This window comes from Xenopus tropicalis, chromosome 9 (assembly GCF_000004195.4).
Source record: "Xenopus tropicalis strain Nigerian chromosome 9, UCB_Xtro_10.0, whole genome shotgun sequence".
Taxonomy (NCBI): domain Eukaryota; kingdom Metazoa; phylum Chordata; class Amphibia; order Anura; family Pipidae; genus Xenopus; species Xenopus tropicalis.
Genome location: NC_030685.2, coordinates 41,731,537 through 41,743,780, shown reverse-complemented (window position 1 = coordinate 41,743,780; position 12,244 = coordinate 41,731,537). Strand labels below are relative to the sequence as shown.

The following is a 12,244-nucleotide window of genomic DNA, read 5'->3' as shown; positions in this document are numbered from 1 at the left end:
TGAAAAAAGACCAGAGTCCATCAAGTTCAACCCATCCAAGTAAACCCAGCACACACAACCTATACTTACCAATCTATACACTCACATATATAAACTATATATACAACCACTAATACTAACTGTAGATATTAGTATCACAATAGCCTTGGATTTTCTGCTTGTTCAAAAACTTATCCAGGCCCCTCTAAAAGTAATTAACAGAATCTACAATTAACGCATCTCTAGCAAGGGCATTCCACAACCTCACTGCCCTCACCGTGAAAAACCACCTACGCTGCTTCAAATGGAAGCTCCGTTCCTCTAATCTAAAGGGGTGACCTCTGGTGCGTTGATCGTTTTTATGGGAAAAAAAGAACATCCCCTTTCTGCCTATATTACCCTCTAATGTACTTGTACAGAGTAATCATGTCCCCTCGCAAGCGCCTCTTTTCCAGAGAAAACAACCCCAACCTCGACAGTCTAACCTCATAGCTTAAATCTTCCATCCCCTTTACCAGTTTACTTGCACGTCTCTGCACTCTCTCCAGCTCATTAATATCCTTCTTAAGGACTGGAGCCCAAAACTGCACTGCATACTCAAGGTGAGGCCTTACCAGGGACCTATAATGAGGCAAAATTATATTTTCATCCCTTGAGTCAATGCCCTTTTTAATAAAGACAGCACTTTATTTGCTTTAGTAGCCACAGAATGACACTGTCTGGATAAGACTTGTTATCTACAAAAACCCCTAGTTCCTTCTCCATTAAGAATACCCCAACACACTACAATTCAGGAGATAGTTCGCGTTTATATTATTTCTACCAAAGTGCATAACTTTGCACTTATCAACATTGAACCTCATTTTCCAGTTTGCTGCCCAGTGTTCCAATTTTGTCAAATCGCTCTGCAAAGTGGCAGCATCCTGCATGGAACTTATAGATTTGGACAATTTAGTGTCATCAGCAAAATAAATACAGTACTCTCTATGCCCACCTCCAGGTCATTAATAAACAAGTTAAAAAGCAAAGGACCAAGGACTAACCCCTGCGGTACTCTACTTACCACACTGGTCCAATTAGAAAATGTTCCATTTACCACCATTCTTTGTAATCTATCCGTCAGCCAGTTCTCTATCCAATTACAAATATTATGTTCTAGGCCAATATTCCTCAATTTGATCATTAACCTTCTGTGAGGTACAGTATCAAATGCTTTAGCAAAGTCCAAGTAGATGACATCAACTGCCATTCCAGCATTGAGGTTCCTGCTCACCTCCTCATAAAAGGTGACTAAATTAGTCTGGCAAGATCGGTTATGCATAAAACCACGCTGGAACAAACTTACAGTATTGTGAACTGCAATGTATTCAAGTACCCTATCCCTTATTACCCCTTCCAAAATCTTTCCTATTACTGACGTCAGACTAACAGGCCAATAGTTTTCAGGCTGAGAACGGGATCCCTTTTTAAATAATGGCACCACATTAGCAATTCGCCAGTCTCTCAGCACCATGCCAGACCTCAACGAATCCTGAAAAATTATGTGAAGAGGCTTGGCAATCACAGTGCTCGGCTTCATTTATAGAAGGAAAGTCTAAAAACAACATGAGCTCAATAACTTAGCCTTAACACAGTCCTTAACATATTTCCTGAACTCACCGTGCTGTTGCTTAATCTGGCTCTGACATGGAAAAGTCTTGTCAGTAAATACAGTACCTGCTCTAAGCCTGTGCAGCTTCCTGTCTCACTGAACACAGATTGTCCCGGACACAGACATGCTCAGTGCACAGCAGAGAGCTCCGTTTTTTTTTCCTCACAAGCAGGGGGGAGGGCGGGCTGCTGCTGTCAGGGAGATTGTTTATGGAGGGGGAATTTGTGGAGCTGCAGAAACTTTCTAACAGGAGCAGGGAGCCGGCTTGTACTTTTCAGCCCATTCAGACATGATGGATAAGATGGCGGCGCCGTTCACTGAAACAAGCATGTAAGTTCTAGCATGTGTATCTTTGTAAATCTTTCATTAGGCAAGCCAGGAATATAGCGATTTCAGGTCTCTTTTGAATCTCCTCCCGAGTGACCCATGCGTCAGTAGCTAAATTACTAGAACTGGGCATATTAAAAGGGAAGCCTTCATTAGCTGGCTCCTCAGATGTATAGACAGATGAAAAATAAGAGTTCAAAATTTTTGCTTTTTCCCCATTCTCATCAACCAACTTACCCCCCTGTGATAATAAGGTTCCCACCCATTACTTACTTCATTTGTTTACTATTCACATAATTAAAAAATAATTTTGGATTCTTTTTACTCCTAGCTGCAATATCCCTTTCCATCTCTATTTTAGTTTGCCCGCTTTATTTGCTTCCTTGTACCTGATGAAAGTTTCCGCTGTCCCAGCTAACTTGAATGCTTTTTAAAAGCACGTTTTTTCTTACCTACCTCGACACCAACACATTTATTCAGCTACAAAGGTTTTGCTTTGCAATGCCTCTGATTGCTTACAAGGGGAATATACTGTTGTATATACCTGCAAAGCAACGTTTTAAAGATATGTCTAACCCTATGAAAAGCCTATCCCAGTTGACACATTGCAGAGATGCCCTTATACTGTCAAAGTCTGCACGTCTGTAGTCGCATTTTTCATCCCACCAAGTCTCAGTGATACACCAATTAAATCATAATTTTCAATACATGCAATAGCCTGCAGCTCCCCTAATTTACCCTTTTCTGATAAACTATATGCCCCCCTCACTCCTCCCCCACAACCCTTTGCTAGTCCCACTGCCCCTTCTACACTAGCTTTCCCATAAAACTCTAGCTCACCCACCCCCCCCTTGTCTAGTTGAAACACTCCTCCAGCCTCTTAACCATTCTCTCCCCTAGCACAACAGACTCCCTGCCATTGATGTGCAATCCGTCACGGCTGTATAGATTGTACCCCAAAAGAAAAAAGTCAGCCCAGTGCTCTAGGAACCCAAACCCTTCCTTCCTACACCAAGACTTTAGCCACGAATTTAGCTCCCGCTGTCTCCCTAAACTTGCACGTGGCACCGGCAAAATTTCTGGAAATATGACATTGGAGGACCTTTGCTTAATCTTAGAGCCTAGATCCCTGAACTCACTCTTTAAGGTCCTGCACCTACCGTTCACTTTGTCGTTAGTACCGATATGACAGCCGGGTCATGCCCAGCCCCTCCTAATAATTTGTCAACCCGATCAACCACATGCCGAACCCTGGCAACAGGAAGACAACTGTTCGGTTGAAGCGATCCGCTTGACAGATTACCCTGTCCACTTTCCTAATGATTGAATCCCCTATAACCACCATCTGTTTAGGCCTAGCTCTGCTCCCCACCACTACTAGAGAAACTGGTCTCCCAGCTGTTAGAGAGATCAGCCTCATCTAGAACCGGCAGTCCAGAGTTCACACTCCCATCTTCTTCACACAATCTGGCAAATCTGTTGGCATGCGCAAACCCTGGCACAGCCTCCCTCTTCCTTACACTAGATTGTCTAACTGTCACCCAGCTTACTGCCTTATCATCCTTTCTCCCCTCCCCCCAAACTATCTGACCCTGCTAACTCCTTGCTCGGTAAGCAAGAGACTCCTCTCAAGATTGTCAATCGAACGCAGTGTTGCAACTTCTTCCTCTAGGGCTCTAACGCGAGCCTCTAAAGTGGCAATTCGCTCACAACCACAACAACAGAGGTATGCACTTTGGAACTGTTGTTCCACAACTGCATACATGTGGCAGGCTGTGCTCTGTGTCAGACCTTCAATGTTGCCGACTCTCATTCTCCCAGTTACAGAAACAGTTAAACAGAAATAGGTGAAAAGACTTAAAATAAAAGCAAACTTAGTACCTTGTTTTAACTCCCTTAGTTTGTAACTCCTGTGGTTTATAACTCCACTTACAGAGCACCCACTTAAAGAGCAATCACTTACAGAGCACCAACCACCAGAGCAAGCGCCACTGGAGTGTCAGTAGGTCTATTTATACAGTTTGTCTAGGTGAATACAGTATAAAACCTTTCATCACCTGTATATCACACCATTAAGGTTGCACCAGATGGGCCGTACCGCAACAGATCAGTGCCCGAGATGTGCAGCAAGCCCTGCTAACTTTTTTCATATGATCTGTTCATGTCCCCATATCGCTAAGTTCTGGTCAGCAGTCACTAAATACTTATCAAATAACTTAGCCTTCCCTACTGTGACCGCTCCCGAAACCTGCTTGCTAGGAGTCCTAGACAGTATAATTGCTCAAAATAGCTCCTGGATACGCTACAGAATACTGTTGTTCTATGCAAAGAAAAAAAAGTGGCAATGCATTGGATGGGCCCTACCTTGCCCACCATTACAGCCTGGAAGAATCTAGTGAATGCGGTTGCTCTTCTGTATAAACTCACATACGAGACTAGGGGCGCACCTGATAAATCTGACAAGGTTTGGGGCCCTTGGTGTGACCTAGAGGGAAACTGAACGATCCCGCTCAGAGTTACATAGCAAGCCCACCGGCGTCTTACCACCTTTTTCTGCCACACCCTGAATACCTAGTTCAGTAGGGTGACGGACCCAATATGCTGGAACTGCTGTCAGACACACATATACACTCTGTAATGACACACCTATCCCTTTAATGTTTATAACAAACTTTAGAGATAGACCTGGAAAAGAAAGACCAATACGTTTTCCTCATTGTATTTGTAAAATGCGTTATTTTATGTTTTTGTTTGTATGAAAATTAATAAAATGCACCTTTCAAACAAAACACAATACAAGTGGTGATCACAAGAAATACTGCAGAAATGTTTCCATCTGAATTTTCAAGCAATTTGCAGGGATGGCAGCATTTTTAGGTGGTTACCACAGTTCGACACATTTAATGCTCTGGGGCAGGTATTGCTTCATCGCTCGTAGGAGAGGGGATGAAGCACCCTGTCTCTCATGGCCCATGGACAGATGAGTCGCCTGCAGTCAAATCTCTGCTACTTTAACCCTTTAAGTGAAAGCAGAAATTGACATTTTGGTTCCCCTCAGTGCCAGACATTTTGTAAACATTCTGTGCTCTCTCAATTTAGGGGCTTTTACTGGGGGAAGGGTTACATTTAGGTAGGCAAACTATATATCGTTTTTTTCAGGATAACCTGAGCTTTCCAAATCTGCCTTTGAGTTTTTGTGTATTTCCACTTCTGCATAGAAATTGCCCCAGCGGTCTCTTTAGCTACTGAAAATTCAACACATTTACTGCATTTTCTGTGGGGTAAAAACACAAAAAAATACATTGACCCCCCAAAACCATATATTTTTGGAAAGTACACATTCGGGTGAATTCAAAATTGGTACCCATGTCTTTCTACTCCAAACTACAGAGGTGCAATGCTTTTCCAAAATTGCCGGTTTTGATGAAATACCAGAAAATCACATCAAATCTTCCACTTTCAAGCACCTTATCTCCCATATAACATTAGGTACCAAGAAAACACAACCTAAATATGAAAGCCAAGGGTCCACTAAACAGTGTGATGCCCATTGTGCATAGGATCACCATGTATCTGGCATTTAGAGACCCCATAAGGAAGTTAGTGCATACAAAGTGTATATGCTGCAATATAAGCTACCGGCATGTACATTATGTGCCATAAGACCCCATAACAGTATGGAGACCCTAGTAAACTATACATTTTCCGAAAGTACACATTCTGACAAAACAAAAATGGGTAAATACAACTTTCTACTGCAAACTACCAAACTACAAAGCTATGCTAAACAGAACGGTTTTTAGGACATTTCTGAAAATTGTCACAAAGCTTGCATTTTACCCCATTATGTACCCTCACATTTTGTACCGTATCAACATAAAACATTCTAAATATGAACACCAGGGGTCTACTGAACAGTTTGATGCCCAATATGCATAGATTTACCAAACTATGTGGGGTACAGAGGATGCCAAATTGAAATACAGCAGACAAAATGGCCATGTGCAAAGATAAGTAACAAAGAACAATGTAAAAAGCAATAAAATTGATAAAAAATAAAAAAAAAGACCACTAAAATCATTTTTTTTTTGCCTAATAATATCAGCGGTCAGAATAACAGTTTGAGTATTTTGGCTTGGGCAAATTAGTTTTACAGACAAAGTCAAGCGAACAACAACTATGCATAACTAAAAATGCAATAAAATGGCTAAAAATGCAATAAAATACCCAAAAATGCACCAATATCACAGAAAATGTAGTATAAACACCAAAATAATACACAAAAGGTATTGTGCAGTGCAGTTAGCAAATACGCTATCCGCAATGGCAATAAAACATTTTTTCAGGCAAGAATAAAAACAATGCAATAAAAAAAAAAATTACGTAAGTGTGTGTGTGTGTACATTAGGTAAAAGGTGTTCTGTGTGTGTGTGCGCGCAAGTAAGTGTGAGTGCTGTAAGTGCTGTGAATGTGTGAAAACCCCCAAACCCCCCCCAAAATGTATGTGTGTACTAATGTAATAAGTGTGTGTTTGTGTGTGTATTTGGCACCTACCTGGGCTGAAGATTGAAGACACAGGAGAGACATCACACAGCAGCTGCAGACCCTCGTGAGTAGCCGGTGCACATGGGGGGGGGGGGCAGAGAGCAGAGGGGGAGTGGAGGCAGGGGAGAGGGACTGCAGGGAAAGCCTGGCACATAGAATGCATGTAGATTCTACGTCCTGTGGCACTTAAAGGGTTAAGTGACTAATATCCTTGAAATAAATTCCCACTGGCAATAAAGGGAATCGCCAGAGTGAAGGCATAAGTGGCGCTTAATTTTCCGTAGTTACCCGGAAGTTGCGAGCATGCAGGCAAAAGATTTATTGCAGCAAGATACACAGCTTATGGATCCACATACAGACACAGAATCAGTGCAAAATAAAAAAAAAAAAGTCTTAAAAGACAAAGACTTACTGCAGCTACCAAGCTGTTTTCAGATACAAAGATGACGCTTAATAAAGGAAGAAACTCCGTCTTCAGTTGGGAAACACTAAAGATAAAAGACAGTATGTTATAGAAGTTGTGAAACACTTATTCTAGACATAATGCAAAAAAGTATTACTGCATTAGTTTTCTGCACAAGTATTGCTTATCATTAAATAGGCATTGTTCTAATTATATATTAAGAAAAAAAAACAGTTCAATGCTTTATTTCACTGTAGTATTTTTTTTTTTTTAAACATAGAAAACATTCAAATCTGTGGTGGTGCAAATAATTAATCAAAGCAAATACTATTAAAAATCTAGTAGTTCATCTCTATAAGTCTCCCTCAGCTCCATGCTGGATTTAACTACAAGCGTTCAGCAGCTGGATTCTATCCTACTACTTAAGGAGCCACCCCCTTAAAGCTGCTGCACTAGGCGCAAGCCCCTGTGTGCCTATTAAAAAAAATAAATAAAAAACAGCGATGACAGCTTTTGTTTTTAACTTACAGAAAAGCTATGCTTTGTGCCAAGCTTTTAATTTCCTATGATGCCAAGCCTTTTATGATTCTTTCAGACCTCATTTTTTGTCCAGGCTAAAGAAAGCGGATCCAGCTTGCCAACGCTACTCCATGTGCCTGCATTAAAAATTGTGGCATCCGACCAAGTGTGGTCACACAGCGCGGAACGGTTCAAAGTCCGCTTTTGCGTTTTTCAGGCCTGGTTATCAGTTGATAAAATACTGTATGCATTCTTTTGTTTGCACTAATGTTTTATAAAGCTGCAGAAGTATTGGTATTTTATTTAAAGTAAAAAGCAAATAAGCTTTGTATCACACAATACAGTGATTTCATCTTTTTATGAGATCTGTGAGTTAACATACAATGTTGTTAAATTTGGGGCCAGTGCTGCCTTTTAACAGGAGAAATATGGTTATATAATTTTTAAAGCTGTATCCCAAACAATAAAAAACTTGATTTAATTAGCTACACCATCTCTATAAAATGTATGAGAGCATGCACTGCAGACTAGTGTATATGCATTAACTGATGAATGAATGTAGCTGTAAAATGTACTGCTTAAAGAAGCTCTAAAGACTAGCTAAAGAAGTTGGGCAGAAATATTGTACATTATGTTTTGGGGTCCTGTACCAGCCCAAGACAACTACAGCCCTTGGGGAAGATCTGTGCTTCCAAAGAAGCCCCAGAAGTTTGCCATCTTATTTTCTGCTGATTCACTGCACATGCTCTGTGCTGCTGTGAACTTAGGGACCGACTTACAATATACTATATATATATGTCAAAATATAAGGCTTACTAGTAATAAAGAGAATTACTAAATGGCAGCTCAGAAACCAATGCAATTACCATCAAAATGTAATAATCAGCCCTGTAGCATCAGCTTATGTGACAGGCCAGCCTAATTTTCTGCCCGATAATTTGTGACAACCCCTGAGCTTAGCTTCCCAATAGCTGTTTAGAGCACACTGAGCAACAGGTAAGTGCCCTTTATTTGCACTCTTACACACACTTACATACATTTTACACACATATACAGCACACAATTTAGCACAATTTTTTTTTTCCATTTTGCACTCTTCAGCACACTTACATACACTCATATACAAACTTACACACAACTTTTAGATTGTAGACACATGTATACAGAAACACTCACTTATTCATTTTACCCCTTTGTCTTTAGTTTTTGTTCACTAAAATCCGTTAATTTTGACAGCGTGACTATTGGATCAGATATTCTGACCACCAATTACGCTGTTGTGGGACTTATTTTGTTGTTTCATGGATTTGCACAATTTTGGTGGTTTATTGCATTCGTTAACCCTGTATTAGTATTCCTGATCTGTTTTTTAGCTTAGCTTTGCCATGTGGTACTTACTTAGGCCATGTGGTGTAGAAAACTAACTACCTATTTTGAATTCATCAGAATGTGTACTTTCAAAAAAAAAAATATATGGTTTTATGGGGGTCTCTGTATAGTTAGGGGGTCTGAGCTCTGTATGCAAAAGCTTAGCTGGCAGGCGAGAAATTCATATGCCGTATTTTCATTCTGGGGTCGGTACACACCACAGACTTTGGTATATTTATGCATATTGGCCATCAAAAAGTTCAGTAGATAAATGTGGTAAATTGCAACATAGGTGATTTTCTGAATAGTCATAGAAAGCTTTAGGAAAGCTTTGCAGATTGGTACTTTGGTGTAGAAAGGACTCTTTTCCATATTGGATTTGTCAGAATGTGTACTTTTCAAAAATATATGTTTTTTGGTTTTACTGTACAGTTAGGGGGTCTTATGGCACATAATACATGGTCATTGGGCTTTTTTTTTTTTGCAGAAACAGTTGGCAGCTGAGAAAATTCATATGTACTATTTTTTTCATCTGGGTGCCTCTATACACCACATACTTTGGTAAATCTTTGCATATTGGGCATAAAACTGTTCAGTAGACCTCTGGCATTTATATTTATGGTGATGTGTCATTGTATATAAGAAATGTTGTAAGATAAATGTGGCAAATTGCAACAATTACTTTAGAAAAGCTTTGCAGATTGGTACTCTGGTGTAGAAAGGCTTCTTTACCAATGTTGGATTTGTCAGAATGTGTACTTTCCAAAAATATATAGTTTTCAGGGGCCACCCTACATTTCTGCAGCTTTTATCCAACACACAACTGCCATGCGTTTATGAATTAGGTAAAGGAAATAAGTGTGCACAAGGTATATTTTGGGGTCTCTAAGTGCCTTGATAAACCTGTACAGTGGGCATCAAACTGTAGACCTCTGAGGTATATATTTAGGGTGTATTATATAGCTACCTAATGACCTGTAGAAAATAAGATGCTGCATAGTAGAAATTTTGAGGTGATTTTTGAAAATGTCATAAAAATCGGCAAACTTTAGGAAAGCTTTACGGCTTAGTACTGTATAGTAGAAAGACATGGGTACTAGGGATGCACCGAACCCACTTTTTTTTGGGTTCGGCTGAACCCACCCTGACGGATTCTGCTGAATCCCAAACTGAATCCGAATTAGCATATGCTAATTAGGATCGCAGCGAAAATTATTTTCCCCCAACCATTTAACCCTATCCAAACGCTAATTGGCATACGCTAATTTATGCCAATTAGGATTCTGATTCGATTCGGCCGAAACCGAATCCGGGACTCGGTGCATCCCTAATGGGTACCCATTTTGAATTCAGGGGAATGTGTACTCTCCAAAAATATATGGCTTTTGGGGGTGAGCGCACTTTTTTGTAGTTGCATCCCACATAAAAAGATGTAAATGTGTTGATTCTGCAGGAGCTGAAATGATAGATCATATGGTCGTATATTCACATTGGGGCCCCTACATGCCACATACTTAGGTAAACCTATACATATTGGGTAACAAACTGTTCACTGGACCCCTGGCATTCATATTTAGGTTACTTTATGACCTGTAGGAGATAAGATACTATAGACAGGATGCTTTGAAGTAATTTTTCAAAAATTGCACAAATTTTGATAAAAACCAAAACTTTAGGAAAGCATTGCAATTTGGTAGTTTGGATTAGACAGACCGTTCTACCTATTCTGGATTGCCCAGAATCTGTTCTTTCTAAAAAAGTATTTTCTGGGATAAACCTTCTGTTAGTGGAATTTTTTTGGCCATGGAATCTAAAGTATGCAGTTTTCTGAAGCAGGGCTTTGGAAATTTGGTAGTGTACTGCTGGGAGTTTTTTGACCTATACAAATGAGAAATCTCCATAGAACTATATAAATTTGGTATTGCGCGTTCAGAAGATATGAGACTTTCTAAATCAGTTGTATTTTCATGCAGAAAATAATTTTTGTTTCTCGTATATGAGTTTATATTATTACATTTTTTTTTTCATTTAGACATTTAGAAGCCTATATCTTGTTATAGAATTGAAATTTCACAAAAACTCTACCATATTTTCAAAGCTTATGTTGTCCTGAAAAAAGCGTTATATTGTGTTCCTAGGTAAACTAAAAGTTCCATATGGGAGAGAGAGAAGCATATACAGCAAGGACATGGAAATTAAGAATGATGATACTGAATCATGAAAACTTCTTTCAAAATTTGAAGCAAACTGATAGACGGTCTCTTTATACATATTTTATATCTGTTATAATTCACTATATAACACTTGTGCACTTTATTCACATGATCACTTTTTGTGTGATATTTAAAGCGAAGGCTTATTATAGAGAATGTGTATATATGCTGATTGTATTTTTATGTGTGAACATATTGCTTGGGGAAGGTAACATATTGTGAAGAAATTTGCATTGAAAATGGATTGCTAGGTAACATGACAAACAATAGATGAGTGTTTCTGCAAGGTATGCGTGAACTTTTTACGTATAGGTAGAGGCCTGCGTGATTACGCACATGCGAAAACACGCATGCATAGTAGATGTGGGGGGGCAATATCACGTAAGCGAATGTAACGTATGCGGAAGTGACGTCACGGTACCCAGGTGCACGGTGTACGGTAATTTTTGCCGTCATACAAGGTTTAAAAACTGTGTACTACACTATGGACACTAGAGCTCCCTTGACAAAGTTGTTTGAGCCGAAACGTTGGGGTATTCTCTCATCCAGAGTATCTGCCTTCAAATCTTTTTTTCAATTAAATTGCGGGGTGATATGTATTTGTTTCTTGATGGATATATATTGCATCATGTTTTTGATGAATAAAATGCTTTTTTAACTATAATATCTCCCTAGGGAAGTTTTTTATGGTGTGCGGGGTTTATATGGGGATAAACTAAAAGTTCCCCCGTGGAAAGGCCCCTAAATTGAAACAGTGCAAAATGTTCAAAAACTGTCTGGCAGTACAAGTTCCACTTTGACGTCTAGCAGTGAAAGGATTAAACATATTCTTTTGATTGTAATACTCCTGTTTGCTTCAGGGCCTGCAGACTTCAATGATGCAGATACACAAATGAAAAATAAATGACAACAGGTATATTACCTCATGTTTTTAGAAGCATCAGCTACTGACACAGTACTGTCATGACTGACCCATGCAAGTTTGTTGCCACTAGCTGAGAAACTGACACTGTGAACCCAGCCTCCGCTGCTAACTCCTCCAAACTCTGACATCATTTGACCGAAAGGCATTTTGGATCCCCATGGAGTGCTTGCAGGCTTTTCATCCACTTCCTTAATATATGCAGAGAACACTCTAATTTTATAGAAAAAGTGATACGATAATAGAAAATTAAAACAAATATTATGATTGACCAATAAACAGACAAAAACTTAAAGGAGACATATTGGATAAATGGG

The 12,244-nt window shown here is 39.6% G+C and overlaps 1 protein-coding gene across 6 annotated transcripts in view; it reads right to left on the bottom strand.

Annotated features, from left to right (window-relative positions):
* The window catches only part of arpc1a (actin related protein 2/3 complex subunit 1A), a 53,362-nt gene that overhangs the window by 9,333 nt on the left and 31,785 nt on the right, over positions 1–12,244 (bottom strand). For all 6 annotated transcript variants that reach the window (XM_012970242.3, XM_012970241.3, XM_012970240.3 and 3 more), the window contains 2 exons: positions 11,928–12,140; positions 6,915–6,990 (listed from right to left, as the gene is read on the bottom strand). In XM_012970242.3, the coding sequence (XP_012825696.1) occupies positions 6,915–6,990; positions 11,928–12,140 (289 nt within the window). The remainder of the gene's footprint in view (positions 1–6,914; positions 6,991–11,927; positions 12,141–12,244) is intronic.